The sequence below is a fragment of the Clupea harengus genome, chromosome 7 (genome assembly GCF_900700415.2).
Source record: "Clupea harengus chromosome 7, Ch_v2.0.2, whole genome shotgun sequence".
Taxonomy (NCBI): Eukaryota; Metazoa; Chordata; class Actinopteri; order Clupeiformes; family Clupeidae; genus Clupea; species Clupea harengus.
In genome coordinates, this window is record NC_045158.1 from 6,635,652 (window position 1) to 6,657,427 (window position 21,776).

The 21,776-nt window shown below is 44.1% G+C and overlaps 1 protein-coding gene across 6 annotated transcripts; it reads right to left on the reverse strand.

Moving 5' to 3' along the window:
* Positions 1-35: 35 nt before the first annotated feature.
* On the reverse strand, positions 36-16,062 carry fkbp15b (FKBP prolyl isomerase family member 15b). Of its 6 annotated transcripts, none has more exons than XM_042708224.1 (30): positions 15,820-16,062; positions 13,761-13,867; positions 13,579-13,657; positions 13,387-13,456; positions 13,034-13,108; positions 12,844-12,942; positions 12,441-12,590; positions 12,202-12,270; positions 11,956-12,099; positions 11,395-11,543; positions 11,210-11,258; positions 10,814-10,942; positions 10,447-10,537; positions 8,785-8,888; positions 8,476-8,560; positions 8,217-8,326; positions 8,007-8,105; positions 7,813-7,907; positions 7,579-7,681; positions 6,194-6,226; positions 5,571-5,742; positions 5,061-5,197; positions 4,520-4,675; positions 3,914-4,066; positions 3,519-3,611; positions 3,211-3,351; positions 2,901-3,008; positions 1,935-2,722; positions 1,338-1,443; positions 36-912 (listed from the first exon to the last, which is right to left on the reverse strand). In XM_042708224.1, exons 1-30 carry the CDS (start codon positions 15,867-15,869, stop codon positions 829-831), a joined length of 3,828 nt encoding a protein of 1,275 aa, XP_042564158.1. In that variant the 5' UTR covers positions 15,870-16,062; the 3' UTR covers positions 36-828. The 6 variants fall into 6 exon arrangements, with proteins under 6 accessions (XP_042564158.1, XP_042564157.1, XP_042564155.1 ...); XM_042708223.1 differs by lacking the exon at positions 15,820-16,062 and adding an exon at positions 14,391-14,785 and having other exon boundaries at positions 8,476-8,518; XM_042708221.1 differs by lacking the exon at positions 15,820-16,062 and adding an exon at positions 14,391-14,784.
* Between the last annotated feature and the right edge of the window lie 5,714 nt (positions 16,063-21,776).

Sequence of the window (21,776 nt, forward strand, 5' to 3'; positions counted from 1 at the left end):
TCACTTGAGAATAAGGAAAAACAGAGATGAAAAGATTAACTTCTGGAAGGTAGTACTCTATTTATTAATCAACATGAATTACTGTTAGCAAGAAAAGAAACATGAAGTAAAATCCCGCAGTTGCCAGCTAACAGATAACACAACGCTGAGTCCTCTTTACAAAAAGTAAGGAGAAAAAGCATGAATCAACACATTAAATTAACATCTTGGCTTTAGAATAAAAGCGAGGCCAGTAATGAGCTAAGCCATGTAGGCTTCAAACTTAAGTTTTCTTTTCATTTCCAGGTCTTGTGAAGATTTGATCTTATGTCAAGACACTATGTAGTCTGTAATATCAAAAGGCTTTGTGGTCACAAGTAAATGTAACTGATGCAGTTTGTCATACAGTATCCATGATCTGAGTAAAAAGCTGTGAAAAAAAAAAGTTGAAGCAGTGGTAGCATATTCGAGAATTAGGACAAGCTATCCCAAGTGAAGGATAATGATTTTTCTTTTTTTGAGAAGCAGCAAGCCAGCCCAGTACAGTCCACTCTGTCCCTGTATGACCTTCAGTTCAAAGGTCATGACCTGTGAGCCACAGATGGTTTGCTTTCCCTCTAATTTGAGCAGTAGTGAATCATCCCCCAGTAGCTGGTGCTGTGGTTTACATCCATGGCGACATTGAACAGTGTTAGTTTGCGTCACATTCCTAGTCCAGCCCAGCCCAGTCTGGCACAGTCCAGTCCAGTATCCATCCAATCAGATGAAAGTTCATCTAATTTGCTATGGCAACAGCTGCTATGCCATGGAACCAGCCAGGCCTCCTTATAGGCACTTTTTGGTCTATGCTCAGCTCAACCAGTCCAGGTCATCGTCATCATCGTCGTCGTCCTCACCAAACAGCGGGGCTGGGGGAGGTCTTCCCTTCAGGCTCTGAAAACATGGCAGACAGGAATGTATTAGTGAAAGGGGCAATGCCTACAGAAAATGAGACAAGTTGGCATTTTACCTCCATTTTAAGTCCAGAGAAGGTCTGTCCCATACAATATTTGTGTATAGTAACAAGGCAATAACGAGACAGTTTTAAAACTTATGGTGGATCATGACATGACTGGAATATTAAGCTTCCTTGACATGGGTAAAATGAACCACGCTGTTATTACAGTTCACTACACATTACAGTCACTAAACAAAAGGTCAATCTGTCTAGATGTCAATTTGTCTTTGGGATGATCAACATTGATTTTGTGACTATGACTACCACTGCCATTGAGTAAGTAAAGAAATGTAAGAGGGGGGGGGAGGGGAGTATGTGGAATCTGAGAGCCCCTCTGTGGCCCTGGCAGATTCTTCCTCACCAACTCGTCATCGTCCTCCTCTGTCGGGGTGGGTGGGGGTTTGACCGGGGCGGCTGTCTTGAAAAATGGCTTCCCTCCATTTTCCTCTCTTACTCCCTCAGTCAGACTGAGAGAGTAGCACAGTGAGGAAGGGATGCAGGAGGGACAGAGGGACAGACAGAGGAAAAGTCACAGATGGACATGGAGGACATAAGTCCACAGTAAGTATACAGAGAATCTGAAGAGTTCAGTGGAGAATAGACAGGCAGGGTGGGACTCAAGACATTGTTAAGAATTATAGACAGCATGCAGTCCAGACTGGGATGGGTTAGTGTTCTGATTGCAAAGCTATGTTATTGATTTAAAAAGACATCACAATGAAATTCATGATTATTTAATCAGAATGAACATGTCCTAATGTGCCAGGTAGTACCCATTCAAAAGACTTAATAGAACCACACAGTAAAATACAATGTGGGATCATCAACCTCCTTACTCCATGTATAAAAACTGGCAATGCTCATTTACTAGACTTTCCCCTTTCCCAGCATCTGCCTTTTGGGAATTGCGAATGAGCTGTTCCATATCCAAGTTGGACAGCTTTTCCTCTTATTGTACCTGTTGGGTGTGGCGGCCATTGAGTTTGCATGGCTGACATTTGGTGGTGGTGGTGGGGGTTGAGTGGGTGGTCCAGATCTGGTCTCCGTGACGACAGCTTCCCCAAGAGGATTGGCCACGTTCTCATTGTGCTTCTGGGTCTTCTCTTTAGGGCTGGCATCAGTAGGAGGGTCTGGCTTTAACCCTTCCTCAGAAACGAAGTGCTCTTGGGGTCTCGCCTTGTTTGGGTCTACAGTCTCTGTGGCTCTCTGGCTGTCTGTCTGGCAGACAGCCGTTACAGTAGTGTCTGTAACTGTGACCTGATTGGTCACGATTTCTGTGACTGCTTCCTGGTCTGTGTGAACGGATACTTCCTTGTTCGCCTGGACGACTCCCTCTTCCCCTCTCTCTGGCTGTTCCACCTGCTTGTCAATCACCACAGCTTCTCTAGTCGCCTCAGGCACTTTCTCCTGCTCCCTTTCTGAAGGTGCACTCTCCTCCTCCTCTTCCTCCTCCCTCTCTGAAGGTGCACTCTTCTCCTCCTCTTCCTCCTCCCTCTCTGAAGGTGCACTCTTCTTCTCCTCCACATTCAGCACATTCCTCTCTACCTCCTTCTCATCAATCTCTTTTTCTTCGTCATCATCCTCCTCTCTTTTCCCATTCATCTGTGTGGTCGGTGACACTTTCTCCTCAGTCTCTTCTACTTTTTCCTCTTCCTCTTCTTCCTCCTCCTCCTCCTCCTCCTCCTCCGGTTGGCTCTGTTCTGAGGAAGTCCTCTCACTTCTCGCAAGGAGTTGTAGAGTTACATTCTAGAAAAGGATGTCAGAGTAGTACATAATGCAAGAAGATACATCACCATGCGTTAGAAATGACCACAAAGTATAGTATACTACAACACTCGACTCTTCTACCCCTTAACAAGTTAATTTACATACTGGAAGATCATTGGGTCATAGTGTTGAGAGGGGTGTGTGGGGGAGTGCATACCTTAATGGTGCTGACCAGAACACCTAGAATGAAACTGCCCGTGTAGGACTCGTGCAGGTCAAACTCCCCCCGCAGCGACTGGAACACTCCATTCATCACACGCTTCACCTGCGATCACAACACAAGGCCGGGAGTTTGTGTCAGACTTCCAACGCCCACAGACACAGACATGGGTAACAAGAACTAGAAAAAGATATCCTCTTGAGTTTGCATTATAGGGAACTCTCGATTTCCCCTGCATTCTCAATCCTAATGGATAGTGTGTGCAGATATATTGTTGCAGGCATATGGAAGGGCCCAGTCTCCCCACCTCTACCGCACTGTCTGCCTGCTCCGGCCTCTCCTGCTCCGGCCTCTCCTGCTGCGGCTCTACCAGACGCCTCTCCAGCTCTGCCACACGAGTCTCATACTGCTGCCTCATGGACACCGCTCGCCCCTCCAGAGCAGAGTACTTGGAGATGGTAGGAAGGCAAACAGAAAGTATGTCAAACAAGGAACAAATCCTTTGTGTAGCTATGTACAACTGTTTATACTTCTAGGAGGTCTTGTAGTGGAACACGGGAGATGGTCAGCATCAGCATGTAGAATGTGAGCGATGAAGAGTGTGTGTGTGCACACCTTGTCTTTGAGGGCCTGCAGCTCGTCGCTTTGGTCCTGTTGCTGGAGTAGCCTCTGCTCCTCGGACTCCCGAGACTGCTTCAGCACCGTGAACTGTGGGAGGCAGAGGGGATGCACAGGTCAGCGCCTCAATGGCATGAAGCAGAGGACGTGTTTCCCCCTTCAATACCCATTATAGTTGTGTCTCAAGTGATGGAATGGGAATGGGTGTGTGGGTGTGTGGGTGTGTGGGTGTGTGGGTGTGTGTGTGTCAATGTTCAAACCTTGGGGCTGTTGACAAACCGTGAGTGTCTTTAGTTTGCAAAGTTTTGTGGAGCTGTGTACGTTTGTGTGTGTTTGATTGTGTATGACTAGGGACGTTTGTTTAGGTGTGTATACGTAAATGTAAGCAGTACCTTCTCCTGTAGTTGTGCGAATTTGACCTCCAAGCTGTCTCTCTGCTCTGTGAGTTCTGCCATTGCTCGAGCCTGCTGCTCTTTGGCTGAGGCCAAGGCCTGATCACACTTAGCCTGCCATTCCTGCTCCAGCTCAGCCTGCAACTGGGTCATCTGCAACAAACAAACACACACACACACACACACACACACACACACACACACACACACACACACACACACACACACACACACACACACACACACACACACACACACACACACACACACACACACACACACACACACACACACACACACACACACACACACACACACACACACACACACACACAACTTTAACTAATCGTGATACTGAAGATCATAGATAGACCACCAATGTTACTAATACTTACAAGTGATCTATGCTAGGCACTGTACCCAGAAAAGAATTAGGGCTTATCAATCAAATCAAATCGTCAATCAAGAGTAAATTATTTGGTTTAAAAGGTTTAAAAATGTTTAAACGTGCATGTGTGATAAAATAAGCAGATAGAGCATACCGTGACCGACCGACACAGACACACAGACACACAGACACACAGACACACAGACACACAGACACACCTGCCCCTGGGCGGCCTGGTCAGTGCTGGTCCTGGCCTTGCGTAGTTGGATCCTCAGGTTGTCCAGCTCCTGCTGGCTGCTCCTGCGTACCTCCTCCAGCTCCTCATCGCAGCGCTCGCGCTCCGCCTGCCATTTCCTCTTCCTGTCCAACATAGTCTGAGAAACACACACACACACAATCAGACCACCATCACCGCTGATCAACAAACACCTCCTACTTTCTCCCCTTGTCAGACACACGTCAACGTCATAGTTACCATCTCTATACACATTATTACACATCACTGAAGCGGCAACAGTCACTTGCCATTTTGTCTTCCTACATCATAGTGTCATTCACACATACAGGTTCCTATGCTTATCTGACATCATCAGTATACACCAGACCTCAAAATACAAAAAAACACACAGTATCCCCGAAGAGGGATACAGATCCACAGCAACATCGCTGTGCCCTTATCATCTATGTGGTTCTCCCGAACACAGACACAGATCCACAGCAACATCATTGTGCCCTTATTATCTATGTGGTGCTGCTCACTCTCTCCAGGCTGCCCTTCTCTGTCGTCACGTCCTGCAGCTCCTCCTCCACACCGCTGAGCTTCAGCTCCACCTCCTTGCGTTTCTGTTTCTCGGCTTTGTACTGAGTGTGGGCCCTTTCCCCTGTCTCCTTGAACTCTGTGTCACACACACACACACACACAGAAACACACACACACACACACACACACACACGTATTATTCACCAAATCATACAGTTCTACACAAATGTTATCTACTTGTAATGTTGGTGGCCATGGAAACCCTTTCATCATTCCATACAAATGACCTTCCTGCCCGATAGACACCAAAGGTATTTGCATGTTTTCCACTGTCTATCTTATCTATCATTGTGAGTTTGTATAAGTTTATAACACCACAGATAGAGGACAACCCTCATCTCCAACACGCACACACACGCGCACGCACGCACACGCACACACACGCACGCACACGCACACGCACGCGCACGCACACGCACACGCACGCACACGCACGCACACGCACACACCTTCTAGCTGGGTCTGTAGGGTGGAGACCTGGCTGGCGTGTTGCTCTCGCTCCTGGTGAACCGCGTTTAGTTTAGCCTGCAGGGCGGCAGCCTTCTGCTGTTGACAGCTTGCTTCCAGCTGCAGCTCTGACACCCGTGCCGTGGAGCTCGCCAAATCTTCCGTCAAACGAGCCTGAGCGACAGCAGAGGGGGACAAATGCAGCCAGAGAGAAAGAGACCATGAAAGGGAGACGGAGACCGTGAGAAAGAGAGAGAAAGTTGATATCTGGATTTGCTCATAGGCTCTGTATAAATGAAACACATATGACAATGAAAACAAAAAATACTGTAAATACAGTGTACTAACAAAAAAAAGAACACTACACTAATGCTAACGGAACTAGGATGCTGGACTGTTACACGACAGCGATGAGCTCCCTGCCAATGGACTCAGGCTGAAGGTGATAATGACTGGGGGGCGGAGGGAAAATGAGAAAGTGTTAGAGACGGTTGCCAACATTTGAAATGACGGCCATGGAAGAAGGCCAAGACACGCACTGAGGAGAGTGGAGATGATGATGATGATGATGATGATGGTGATGGTGGGGAAAACAGAAAGAGAGTGAGAACACTCTGAGCCTCACCTGATCCAAACCCATGTCTGGTGGCATTGCATGCTGGGAAGAGAAAGCAGTCACTACTAAAGGCCCTACGACTGGTCAGAGAAGAGAGACAGACAGACAGACAGCTAGGACAACACAACAGTAGCGTTTTTCCACATGAATGTAGTGGCGTTGCTCATCAATTGGTTGGTTGTTGATGGTTAGTTTCCAGATCAAACTTTATCTGCTTTATACGGGTCTTGATATACAAAAATACAGATACACTATAGCAAGCGCCTTTAACTTTTAATAGATTACCTTTTTAATATCTGTAGTAATTACATGTAATTGCAATTTTGAATTACAGTCTTACAGATATCTTGGTCCTGACTAGTCAGAATTTCTGAAATGAAAATCCTGTTTTTTTATGACCTTTTATATGTTGAAAGGACTTGCCGTAGGTTACTGAAGATGATTAGCAACAACGGCGTATATAAACACGCCGCTGCATTTTCTCGTCTCTGGATGGCTGAGCCAATCACAGAAGATTTAGTATCTTCATCGCACCTGGGTGCAGTTTGGCTCTACTCGGGAGAAGGGCCATTTTGAGCGCGGTGCAGTTTGGCTCTACTAGGGAGAAGAGCAATTTTGGCACAGTTCAATGTAAATGGCAATGCAAATTAACTGCTCAACGCGGTATGTCCAAAAGTGGTGATGGAGAAACGGGCCAACATTACATCACAGACAGAAGTATTAATTGTGATCAACACAGGGGTGTTAGGTACTTTTCCTTTAGCCAGAGAACCAACAGGGTCCAAAGCCTCTGGGAAAAGTGAAGATGAATACTTTCAAAGGGTTGCCTGTGCACATGAAAGGAGGGGTGGCTTTGGGTCCTTCAGTATCAGAAGACCCACAGACCCACCAGTGGAAAACTTCACTTCACTTCACTTCACATTAGGTTGATGAAACAAAATCTGGTGTGTCTGACGAGATTTTGCATCTCACAAAATGTCCAAATATAATGTTATATATTATATATACATATTTGTGTTACTGCTATTTTTGATGGTGTACATTGACAACTTAAGGGCAAGCTTGGCATTATCAACCTCATTACCACAAGTATTCTCTTTCATACATTTAACACTGAAATTGAGTAGTTAACTGTACATAATTCTAAACACTGTAGTATTATAAATTGAAGGCAATCAATTTCACTGTGTGGTCCAACACAAACGACTGGTTTGTTTTTGGAAGATAAATGAGATGGTTGTGACCTTACACAAGCTGCAGTCAGTCATTTCCTCCCCAACGTTGACCAGGAGGGGCTAAGCCAGAACACTGTGCTGTGTTAACTGAAGTGGTACAGCACCTTGTACTGCTACTAGTTGCACTACTAGGAGCATCCCATTAGACACAGCTCTTACCTTATCTTGCTCTGCTTGCAGGACTCGAGCCTGGTTGTGCTCACTGGAGCTCTTCAAAGAGTCATTCCTCTGCTCCATCAGGACGTTGCTCTGTTCCATATACCTGCAGGGCACCACAGGTAAGCCACCACAGACTCCAGGCTGGAGTAGAATGTGCGACACAGACATTTCCTTGTGTACTGCCAAATTTTTCTACATTGTGTTTTTCCTCTCAGATCCTTTTTTCAGTCTAACCTCTGGTTCTGGTTGATGAGTTCTCCAATCTTGCGGTTTTGCTCTTCAATGCGCGTGCTCTTCTCAAAGACCTCCTTCTTCAAGCACTCATTTTCCTGTGTGAATGAGGAAACGGTCAATTTCTTAATATGAGATATTGGATACATCACTGAAATACACTAACTCAATTTATCATTCAGTATTTTTTTTTTTACCTGTATTATTCTCTGAATGTTGTGCATGATCATGGACGTTTCCATGGAGACATTGGAGAAGCCAAGTGAGACTCCACCCTGCTTCTGGAGGTCATCCACCTGAGCAGTGAAAAAAAATGTCCATCAGTGAAGGGCAGTGAGCTACAACAGCAATGAACCTTTCATAATGTAATCTCTAATAACTGAATGACGTGACATCTTCACGCGTACCTTAGAAGCCAGCTGGTCAACTTTATCTGCAACTTTGCCGACAGACAATCGAATCTCTGTGTTGTGTTGCCGAGCCTCTGTCATCAGGAACGATGTGACATCTCTGGGTCCTTAAAGAAACCCAATCAGAGAGACATGCAGTTAAGTTAAGGGTGGAGGAGACAAACTGAACTTTTGCTAACGGACAGAATCTAGAGCGAGGATGAGGGAATGGACAGCCCCTCTATGGGTAGCAATGCTGTTGTTAGTGTGGACTTACCCTGGTATGGTACTGCTTGACTTGCGTACATCTCACCGACAGGCTGCATGTGAGAGGGAGCCACAGACTGTGTGTAAGGGTACGGCTGAGAAAAATAAAAGCATTCATATGCTCTTAGTCAAGCAAGGCAAATGGGGGGGGGGGGGCACACAGGAACAGAAAATACAAGCAAACAAAAAAATTAAAACACCAAAATAAATTAGAATGGAAATCATCTGTAATAAAGAGGAAGGTTGAATAAAGTGTGGATGCAGAACAAACTAGCGAGCTGGGGAAGCCAACAGAAACAGAACAGAAATATCGCTCTACCTGAAAAGCATGAAGGGAACCTGGCATCATGGGCTGAGGGGTGGCAGTTGCCATGGTGACTGGCATCAGTGCTGCGGTAGGGTTTGCATGAGGATGTGATATCACTAAAGGAGAGAGCACATGCAGTTCAGGCCCAGTGGAAGATCAGGGCTATCCATGTCAATTCTGTTTTTTTCCCCTTTATAAAGCAGGTTTAGCGTTCAAAAAGGCTACTTAGAAATGTTGTATACATATAATTTTAAACTTGGACTAAAAAGGTTCCGGACAGTTCGGCACATCTCATACAGATTTTGGTCAGATACAGGGACCCAAAAATGGAAAAAAAATGTTTGCTAATTAAGAAAATGTACCGCTCAATAAGTATTAAAGATATTCCGGTAATATTTGTCTTCCTGCTGTTAAATACATTAGTATGGGGTTCTGTGCAGTCTCAAGGCCATAGGTGCCTTAATACATCAGAACCTGGCCTGTAAAGATGGCTCCTGAATGAAAATGTGAATACAGAATGTTTAATTTAGAGAATAGGCATTTACGCTCCTCTGTACTCTACGGCCCTGCATATTTCATGAGTACAAGTGTGTGTGAGTGAGTGTATGACTGAGGCGAGAGAGTGAGTGAGTGGGAGATTGTGAGTGAGTGCTAATATTGTATAACATTGTACTCATTATGTTTTCATAGATTAACTGTAATGAAAATCAGTTCACATTTCCTAGACTTGATGGAACAGTTCATGTTATAAGCAACAGGTAGTCTACTATGAAACATACATTTTATTCTGCATTTTGGTGCAGGACAGTCAACACTGAAAGCTATGAAAAGGAATTTGTTTTCATGTAACAAATTCAGGATGCACATATTTGTTCACCAACTATTTAATTCTATTTTATTTTTGTAAGAAATAGTTCATTCATAAGTTCTAAAGTCTAACTACATTTCGAATTATACATATTTTGGGAGTTCGGTTACAGTGAATTTGAAATAAAAGTTTTGAAGTTCTGGAATAAAAATATATTCCTTCCATATTTAATATTCTACCTTTCATTTGTTAGGTGACTATTGGAATTTATTTATGTGAAATTTTAGAGGTGGCCACGAAAATGACATTGTTGTAAGGAATTTCATAAATCTATTTAAAAAATAAAACTTTAAGTTATTTACACTAGATTGTGTTCTCCTTTGGAATTTATTAAAAAAATGTATATTATGTGTCTCACATTCGATTTTCTATTTTGAAAACATTCTAAATTGGACATGTTCATTCAGGAGCCATCTTTATAGGCCAGTTTCTGTCAGGTTAACCCACCTATAGCCTTGAGACTGCACAGATACCCACAAATGTTTGTTATAAAATAAGAGAAAGAATATTAGTTGGATATTGTTAATATTTTTTGAGTAGTGGATGTTTAGAGTTTTGAAAAAAAAAAAAAGGAATGCGTTTTTTCCCCAATTTTTGAGGGGCTGTGTCGGACACAAATAATATAGTATCCCAGTGGCTCTGATATTTGGGATTTCTCCCTGATGTATGTAATTATCAAAAATATATCTGCAGTGGGAACCCCTGGTTAACCTGCCATGGAATGTCCCATCAGTGTGGTCATCAGTTTTCCAGTAGGGGTTATGACTGTGAGAGACAATAACGCAGTTATGTGTCAGGGGCCTCACCGTGCATTGCGGCTGGAGAAGCTGCTGTGATCTGCACAGGCTGAGGAGAGGGTGCCACAGGATGCTCCTTCACCCGAGGCACGCTGGGGTCCTGGAGGAACCAAACAGGGCAAATAAATCCATGCTCCTACAAGCATGCAGCAAACTCAGGCCTGGTGTGCATGATGTGAGGCATGCCTCCCTTGGATCTCCCTTTGCCTCTTTCCCCCTCCCAACCCCCCAACCCACCCCACCCCACCACGCCATGCCCATCCCACCACACCACACCACACCATGCCCATTGCCCCTCCCACCATGCCATGCTCATTGCCCATCCCACCATGCCATGCCCATTGCCCCCCCCCCCCATCTTAAAAGAGCGCCTCACCTCCATTTCAGAGTCACTGGAGTCTGCGTGTGGGGACGATGCTGGACCAGCCAGGAAGGGCAGCATGGGCTGGCCCATTTTAGCCATGCGGGAGATTAGCCTGGCTTTGGTGACGTCAGGATTCTGGGTCTGATGAAAGAGAGTGAAGCGGATACGACTGCGGTGAGGTAACATCACTTCTCAATTACTAGCCAGACCGGAAACACACTTAAAAAGACAAATAAAAAGAATGGATCTACATAGCATAGGTCCATGAATACCGCGAGTTGCATTTCACATTGTTGACACTTGTTAACCTTTTCACAAGTTTCAAAAACTGAACGTGCAACCATAACGTGAATTTCTTCTAAAATGCATGGCCCTTCATGAAAAAGTGAAACATAAAGAGTTACATACTGCAAACTGTTCACTGATGGAGTTGGACTTCACACGAAGGGGAGCATCTCTAGACAAAGCAACCAAATAAATAGAACAAGCAACGTAAGGCAAATGTTAATGTTTGCAGATAGCATGCTTGTTATACAAAACCACACAACTACAAGTACAAACATGTAGGAGTGATTCAACATTATTGCTCCTACCCTTGTTTAGCTGCAGCGGAGGCAGCAGGTAGGGGCTGGGCTGTGACTTCGGGCCCCAGACTCTCCACACTGGGGGCCGGCGATGGGGCGGCCGAGTCTCGAGATCCGATACTGACGCGCTCAGACCCTCCATCCTTGGCAAATTTCACCTGGAAAGAGCAGGAGAGCGAATGCAGAGCTTGAGAGAGTGCCTTGAACACACAGCAGTCTCATGGTATTTGTGGTCAGTGGTCAGAACAAAGAGGTCACAAACAAACAACATGCTGAGAAGACAGATCAGGGTATGGGATGACACGCTGTAAGGCGAACCAGTAAGTTCAGCCATACTGCTCAGAGACCTTAACATCCATTTTAATTCATATTTTACAAATTGAGTTTTTATTTTACAAATACACATTAAACTAAATGCCTTATTCTGCAGCTGTAAAGTGAAACCTCAAGATGTCTCCCCGAGGTGTTTAATCTTTGACATTCCCACAGTTGGGACAAAACTCTCCAAGTTGAACAACTGGACGATGGGCTTATAGTTTTCATAGGTGAACACAATGTGCCGTTCCTCACCCTTCTGATCTCTACTTCAAAGATCAGCGTGCTGTCTGCTGGCACACGGTTAAGCACTCCCTGTGAGCCGTACGCCTGGCTGGGGGGAACCACCAAGAGACGGCGTCCACCCTTCTTCATGCCTGCCATACCCTCTTCCCAGCCCTGGACGATGGTAGAGAGCCAGACGTTAGAGCAGAAGGTTGGACCAACATGGAGATGCATAAATGCAACAATGGTGCAACAGGCCGAGATGCACAGACTTACCTTGATGACCTTTCCCGTGCCTAGCTTCAGCCTCAGGAGCTTGTCTTTATTCAGATTCGAGTCAAACACCTGCAAGGAGCGCACGCACACACACACACACACACACACACACACACACACACACACACACACACACACACACACACACACACACACACACACGAATTACAGGGAACTGCTTCCAAAGTGAGCTGCAGGTACAGAAGGACTTTACACTCTACTCTCAAAGATGTGCGTACCGGTCCAATGGTGTGGTTCTGCAGCAGCCAGCCCGTGTAGGCCACCTCTAGAGAGTCTCCATTTTCCACTGCCTGTCCTTCTCCTAGCGTCAGATCCTGCACAACCACAGCGTCCAGCTGAGCAGCGCTGTTAGCCTTCGTCAAACACACCTGCAATACAAGGGTAAGGGGTTGGTTCACTAGAGACTCTCCTCATATAGAAAGCACACAGTATACAGTGGCCAACACTATTACTGGGAATTAAGTGAATACAGACTTTATTATGCCCATATAACCAATAAAGTTAAATGAATCATTGACACATACAGGCATACAGTGCTTTCAAAACAATAACAAACCTCTGGGTTTTCAGCTAATGTTACTTCTCAATGTAACACACTGTACAGTCACTGGTCTCTCCTACCTCCTTACAGAAGTCCAGTGCCGCTTTCTCAGACTCAAACATCACCGACCAGTTCTGCCGCTGGTCATCGTAGAATGTGCAGTAATTGCAAGGCTGAACCTGACGGAGCAAGGCAGAGTATGTAACGGACGGTCAGGTCTAAACCCAACCAAGGACAACCATGGACCATTTCACATTTGCACAGACTCACAGTGAAGACGAAGCCCGTGTGAACCTTGGCTGACGTGACCGGCTTCTGTTGACTAGCATAGAGCAGGAGCTTGTACTGTGAGAGAACACAGACAGACAATATGTTGTCAACGCAGGACCCTCGTGCCAGTGACACACCACTCCATTCAGCTGGATCATTGGAGTTGCCTTAAGTCATACACTGAATGCCTTAGCTACTGAATCAGACCGCATACAGCACATGATTCTGCAATGGTCTACAATGTGCTATCTGACTATCTAACTTAAGTTCCAGTTAGATACAAGATTTCAACAGTCACTAAAACAATCAGAATGCCATTTTTTGGTTGTCAGGCTACATACAGTGATACCCACCTCTTTAGTGGTGTGACTTCCCAGCACAGCAGCTCCCAGTTTGCCTTGCTTCATGTACTGTCCGCCAACACTGATGCGTGGATGAACATTTACAGCCCATTACATATACAACTTAAGACTGTGTACAAGTCTACTCATTCTCTGATTAATCCTTGTATAAATCAGTTCTCTTCAACAGTTATTCCAACTTACTATCTATAAGCATGGACTGCTGTTGCGAAGAGCACTGCAGGGGTTCCAGTTGGCGGAGGTGACTTCTGAGTAGGTGGCCCTTTAAAAATAAATAAATACAAATCCAGGAATAGGTTAATGGATGATGGCAATTGCTAATACTTTGGTGAAAGACAATTTTTCTCAGCTGTCTGTAATCATACCGGAGTTCGGAGAACTCTTCCGAGGCTGCTTTGGGGCAGTGTACTGGAACGAATCATTGCCTTGACTTGTTGCTTGATCAAGTCCGAACAGTGAAGCCAACTTTGCCCTAAAAATAACACACACACACACACACACACACACACACACACACACACACACACACACACACACACACACACACACACACACACACAATTAACCAAAGCATTACAGTACAATGCATTGTTCTCCTTGCACAGCAAAGACTGCCATTGACTCCTCAGAAGGGAATTACTGCCCAAGCAGTCATATCATTCAGAAAACGACCATATTTCCTTTGGCAAGCCAAGTAAAGTCTCTGCAAACAATTCAAAGTTAATGACAAAAAAAAATGCCCAAATTCATGCATTTCTTTGACATCTTTCACCATGCTAGGTCAGGCAACATACCATATCATCAAGACACACAGCACCAGTTTCTGTGGTAATACTATAATGTAGGTTACAAGAAAACTGCATTGCTGCTAATCGACCAAACCTGTCCATACATACAAAAACAAACAAACAAAGCAAAAAAACAAACAAACAAACACTACACTGGTCTGCATCTGCCTATGTCTGACTACCGCACGTGTATGAACTCATGCTGACCCATGGATCTCCCTCCACTGGTAGTCATTGTCCCGTAGTGAGTACAAGCTGGCAAGATCAGGGCCGATGCCCGGGTCTGCCCGAGAACTTGGTCCCCAAGTCCTGTTGATGGACACCACTCCAGACAAAATGTTGTTTGAGCGTGCATCCGCGCTGACTATCTTCCTCACGCGAGCTCTTTCCCTCTCCCTCCTCTCTCGGTTGGAGTCCATCAGTAGCAGTCACACCTCGGTGACAGATTTAGCAGAGAATCGCAAGCGAGTGCCCTGATGAACCTCCATGGCAGCCACACTGCAGCTCACACTACTCAGCTGCTTAAGCCCTCTGAGCAGGAACTAGTCAGCCTTGCCTTTACCCTCCTCCTATAACCACTAGCATGTGAGAGGTATTATATCAGCCCCCACTCCACCCTCCCATGCCCATTTTTCAGCTTTGTTTCTGCTTTACCAGGCACAGTCTCTTCAGCTCCAAATTGAATTTCATGCCACCCCGGCTACCCTTGCCCAGAAAATATTAGAAAACAAAACAGCGCAACAGATTCTCCACCTGATATCAGTAAGGACTGCAGCACTGCGAACAGACATAAATAACCTGCAGTGTCAGGTATACTGTATGTTTACCAAGAGCCCAGATTTGTTTAACCTTTGATATCTTCCCCTGTTTTTCTTTCAGCCTGACGTATGTTCTATGCCACCTTGAACATGGAACAGCCCCGTCATTTTAAGACAGTGATATTTGTCCAACTAAGTTGCTTAGACTTCAGATTCCTCCCTTGAGCAATAACTGTTCCCTGCCGGACATTAAAACCTCAGACTCACATGACCCACTGAGCCACTAAACCCCAGTGTCATGTGAGCACATATATCAATTTGTTCAAATCGGAAAATATGGTGTTAGCAACGCCATACATCCACAAATCCATGAACATTTAAGAAAGCTTTCGTCTCACCAAGCTGGACGTTTTCCAGCCTCCTGAGCCATCCAGGCAGCCAGCTAATTAACTAACTCTAGCCTAGCCTGTGTGCTGTCTGTATGCTGTCATTTTTAACACATGTGTGTAACCAGCTGATCTTTCATGCTGACCAAGATGCTTCTCTAACCCTTTGCCATTTGATCAAAAAGAGACTGCTAACCTAACTAGGTTAATAATAATAACTTTCTGTTGCACAAAGCCAAGATGATTTGATTTGAAATTTAAAGCGTTATAAATCATCAGTATAATGCCGACACCGACATGGCAAAAATGGAGAAACGTGCATGTTTAGGCATTGCTGACAAGGTTGAATGGTACTCTAATATCTTTACAAAAATGAAACAATCAGCATTGAAAGACTTCAGCTAGCCCCCTAGCTACCTATCACAAGCCGAATCTAGCTAGCTGCCGTTAGCTTGCCTCTAGACACTCGTTAGCTTGGAACTAGACACTTACCCTCCTGTGGGAGACAAAAAATCTCCATCCTCATCATCTGTGGAGAACATGATTCTTTTTAAATGTTTCGGTCCGATGCAAAAGACAAATAACGAGATTTGCACTCTTAAAAAAACTAACGATGGCGTGATTTACTCTTCGGACAAAACGTACTCAAATATGCACAGGTCATGGCTAATGCAGCCAGAGAGCTAACTAACCAGCTAGCTAACTTTCGCATCGCTTCCTGTTTCTCTTGAAGTCAGCTGACCTACCACCTGATGCTTGGCACTGACACTGACAAGTGCCACATAAATCATTCTCAACTCTTTTGATCTGCTAGGCTACTTGTACGTGTTTACTGTACAACCATGCTCGATATGTCGGAGTTGGCAGCCCTGTGTCAATGACTGACCTATCCAGCAGTGAGAATACATTGAAATACGTGAGTGAGTTGACCTGAATATTATGTTATGTTTATAAACCAAATAATTTCCATCAAGCTGCAAAATTTTTCAAAAGTTTGCATGTTCTCCCCGTGTTCACAAGGGGTTTCCTCCACTAAGAACCCCAACAGAAAAACATGCAAGAAGAACAGAACACATGTCCATCCCTGACCAAAGATGGACAGTTCACTTCACTTGGTCCCCGGGCGCTTACAAGCTGCCCAGTGGTCCTGGACATAGTATAGTATACTATGTCTATGGTCCTGGGGGGTCCTGGAGGAGGGACGTTCCAGGATGGGAAAAGGCAGAGAATAAATTCACCGCGACCTCAGGCCTGCGTGTGCGTGTGTGTGTGTGTCCTGTGTCGCCTACATATATTCACGTGCGTGTTCCAGTGTGTCGTGTGTGCCATTAAAACCTGACAAATTAAAAGTACAGTTTTCAGTTTCCAAATTCTTTGAGTCCAACATTTTGAGGTTTCACCACGTGCTGGCGACAAAAATGCACATAGAACTTCGATATCGTTGCTAGGCAGCACTCCGTTTATTCCAGTGTAGTAGCCGAAAAGTCTGAAACGTCTTGAGAGATTCTGGCTGGAGAACTATAACAGAAAAAGATAGGATGGCTAACATATTTGGGAAATGGAGCGTTCTTCTATGAATTAGGGCGAGATTATTTACCATCTAATTTCCGAAAGAGAGTCGATGTAACACTAACTGCCTATCAGAGGTAACTTTAGGTTGCATGCTCACTCAGTGTTACATTTTGTTAGAAGGTATCACTTTAATCTGTATCCTATGCTAATATCAGGATGCCTAACATATCCTTGAAGCTAGCTAATGAAATGCGTCTGAAAAATACATGTAACTGGCTAAATCAGTATTTGTACATAAACGTAAACAGGTAAAAGTTTTAAATGCCATTTCCTTTTAGTTATTATTAACGTCATCTTTATTTAAATGTGGAATCAATGAGAGGTTGACATGTTAAGCTCTATAATCAACTTCCCTCCCTATTGTTCACTGTCCTTTTGCTCAGGTGCGCCAGTATGGGCAGCGTCGCAGAGAGGTACCTACATGGACCTCACTGTTTTTGGGTCGCATGTCAGCATCCATGCTGCTGGGAGGCAGAGCGCAGGGTTACTAAAGGCATCTCACCACAAGAAGTCAAGTTGTCTTCTCGGGAATTTGCCCCTATAAACGGTATTTTATGTTTGTATTGTACACTTTTAGAAATGTGTGCGAAATTTGTACTTTTTTGTAACTGTGATTTGTAGGTTATAGTATATTATTGTGTAACTGCTTATAATGCATTACTGTAAATCACAAATGCATTGTCGGAAATTGTACATAAATGAAACAGTTTCTTACTGTAGAACAGATGTCCTTCATAGTACCGTTTGCATTGTGGAGGATACAACATTTTACTGTGAAAAGCTTGCACTAGGGGGTTCAAGGCTGGTCACTATAAAGTACTTTGGGACAGTGTCCATTTTTAATGGTGCTATAGCGCTATAAAGGAATGTAATTGATTTGAATTGAAATGGAAAATCAGGAAAATAGCAAAAATGAGAACTTTTTCATTTCTCTGCTTTGACCTATAACCCATGTGCAGAGTTATTAGCAGCATAGCACTCAAAAGTGTGATAATAACGGATGCAAAAAGGATATTAAGCTGTATGTCTGATTATGGTGCAGTACAGGCGTACCTATGTCTTCAAATGAGCTTATATATCTAGGCACAGTACATGAATAGATCAAACTGGTCAGGTGCCGATGTGTTTACAGGTTATTAGGATATGTAGAATTACTACAACTGCCATGTCCCTGATGTGCGTGCACTGAAAAGAAACTACTTAGAGGGCGAATGGTTGGACGTCCAATCATTTTCAGCCTCTCTGTATGACAGTAGTTCTTTTGGTACTTTAAGATGTTAAACAGTAGATCACTCTAAAATATTACAATAATGTACTGGCCAATAGCTGCTAGTCAGATACTGTTTGTACTGCTTTTGCTGTTTACAGTAGGCTTATTCCTATGTAGATTCAAAAACAGTAAATAACTGAAAGAAGTATTACAGTGACTTACTGTTGACTTTCTTCTGGTAATATGCTGGAGATAATGTAAAAAAAAATGTTTACAGCAGGCATCTTGTCACGCTGAATTCTATGCTAATAAAGTACTACAAAAGAACTACACTATGTTACTGACTAATAGCTACCAGTAACTTACTGTGGTTTTCACAGGAAATGTTTAACAGTGCATGGTTATTACAGCAATATAGCCTTGTCAGTAAAATGTACTGTGTGCTGTGCATCATTAGTATTTACTTTGATTAAAGCAGGCTGTAGTAGTCTCTCTATATGTCTCTCTTTTTGAATGCAGATGAGCTCCCAACATTGACAATTGTGGACGTTTCACAATGGACCAGGGGCAAAGAGACCAGGTCTAACCCTTTGCTTGAGAGTATCAGCGCGGATAGCCTGATGAGTGTGGCCTCTCATCAGAACTACGTTGGCCATTCTTTGAGTCATCTCAAGGAACAGAACAGGAAGTCAGAGAAGTGAGTGTTGGAAGATGTTCTTAATAGATACTTTACATCTGGCATTTGGCAATGAGCAGCACAGATTCAGTGTAGTAGTACACATTGGCAGATTGTTTGGGTCTGAGAGTTAAGACCAGTTTTAAAACTTCTGCTTTTCACAGAACACTTCAACTTCCACCGATGACCTGTCTGAATTCTACTAATCAGAACAAGCAACAGGTTAAGGTGTGTCACTCTACAAGCAAGGCTGTCCTTGCTACCTAAATATCTGCACAAAGATTTTGAGTTATAGGGAGCTAAGGAGAGACATGGTGAAAATGCCTGTTTGATACCAAGTTCTCCTTGGCCAACCAATTCATCTTACCAATTTGTCTGTTTTATTTTTGCAGCTTAACACAGCTTGGATTGAGCCACTGGCTAGTTGCCCTAGTCTATCTAGGAACTTAGACATGCTTGTTATGTGTGTTCCTTATCCAGATCAAGCCATTGTTGGCCCCACTCAAAACAGGTAAATACAGGTAGCTCGTCAGATAACACAATTTATGAAATCAGACGAATCCTTTTAAAGCATGCATGGCATTTTAAACAATGGCTTTTCACAAATTGTAGAACTCACAGAAGTCAGTTGTAGTTATGTTTTGTCTCCCACCAGTGAGGAAAGGACTAAATCCCCTCATGTGGCTGTGAAAGAGATTTTCTGTTTGCCACCCTCAGAATCTTTGATCAAATCTAATGTAAGTAGATGTTTCATTACAAATCCAGCTGGTTTTAAAACCACTTCAATTGGTGTGCAGCCTTCGTGGTTACTTTTTTAACAACAACAAAAAAAAAATCAAGAAACCAAATAATCATAAATGGACACATGCTCTTAAAACATACACTTCCTCCCAAAATAGATCAGGAAGAAGACACTAGGTCTGAAAAAACGGGTGCGGTTCCAGCGGGCTTTCTCACCATCCATGTCACCGCTGATGGCCTCGGTTTTACCCGGGCAGGTCAGTGGGCACACAGGTGGCACCTGGCAGGGAGAGCCAGACACACAGTCCTCCACACTCTCTGATGACCAAGTCCCAAACACGACTGAGCAGAGACCCAACTCAGCACTTTTTACAAACAAGCCTGTGGTCTTCCATAACATCAGAGAGAAGAAGCAGAGGAGGGTGCCCGCCAATACCCAAATAATGTACAAACTGGACTTCAAGGTAACAATACCATAGGGTTTTGAGACTTGTTTTGCTTGCTTGTAGAAAAGCACGTTGAGGCTTTTTGTTCATTATTATTGTATTATTTCAAATTTGATATAGAACGGTGAGGAAGGTATTGACTGGCAAATTCTCAGAGCACAGACTTATCTATGGAAAAAGTATAACCTCTCCGACAACCGGGAGAAGGATAAGGCTGCTCCTCCGGAGGGCGCTATTGCACCCCTGTCACCACAGCAATCAGAACACCTCCGCCTCAGGGCCATTCCTCTGGCTGTAGAGACCCACCACCAAAGGAATCCAGTCTTTAAAGGTTAGTATGAGTTAAGTTACATGCTAGATCTCTATGTTCAGTGACAAGATATTATGAAATAAGAGGTTTTAAGAGAAATTATACATTATAAAGGAATATGAATTAGCAATGTGTCTGTGTGCATGTGTGGGTGCATGTGTGTTTGTGTGGGTCCTGCACGGAAGGTACGGCAGGAAAGACATGCCATCAGCAGAGCGTTCCATTAGTCTCCCAGAACAAGAGTATTCTTAAGGAGTCATCCAAGAGCGGTTTTAGTCAAGGTGGTCAAAACCCACTGCACTATGTAAGTGTGCCGTCCAACACATTACATATGTGATTAATTATGGGCTACTTCATTATTGAACGGATATATTTTTTTAACACGTCACTACTAGCTCTCTGATAGAGATGAGTATGAGGCACCTATACAGCCAGGCAGCATTGTTACCTCAACATCTGAACCACTTCAGCCAGAGGAACATCCCAAAGATCATTCAGGTGAGCTTCCTTTCAGTAGGCTGCATAAAGCCAGCGCCCAATTTCAAAACAATTAAAATTCAAATCACTACTATTTGTTTGCCCTATGCCTGTGCCAATATGTGCTGGAAACAAATATTGGTTTTTACCAATTTCACTTTTGTGAGGGTATTCAGCCGAACTGAATATGACTGATATTACAGCCTGTTACAAGTAATCAAATGAAAGCAACCAAACTGGCACAAGCAATGTTTTATGGTATCCTTTTTAGATGAGTTCCAATCCTACAGCTTTCCGCTTGAAATGTTGTCACTCCATTGTCTACCACAGTCTGTCATCCCAAAGGGGATCCAATTTCCTATAAAAGAGTACAAAGATTTTACAGATTGGTTTCCATTGATGTACACTTATAGGGATTTCATAGATGTACATATCATGCCATATCTCTCTGCTGTTGTCTAACGTATGTGACATACTCAGAGTTTGACCAGAACAGTGCTGAAGACAGGATGAGTGCTGAAGAAGAGGAGCCTCAGCGTTTCCAGGTAACGCCACCTGCTCTGCACGGTCCCAGGAGTCAGCAGAGGCTACACTGGGCAGATCTCGAGAGTGCGGAACCTGAGCCTGAGGTTTACTGCCCCGTGCTCACTGCCCCACCAGCCAGTCCCGAAGTCTAACATAGAAAGTCCCCGTGCTGCAATGAGCAGCAGGAATGATATAGTGAGGGCCTGCCAGTCACATGGTGCCGATCATGCTGTGCCGATGTTCAGGCCAGGTTTTATACCAACAGCAGTGGAGATAGAGATGTAAATAAAAGCACATTTCAAATGCTTCCACGCCATTCCAGTCTGGACTTTAGTCTGTATTTCAAAATTGTACTGACTAGGAACAGCGCCTGATTGAAAAGCTATAAATCTCAAATATATTATGTTTGTATGTGTGTGTACTGTATGTCCTCATTGTCATTTACATTACTTACACCCCTATAGTTGTAAAGTTGGGAGGTATTGACCGTGC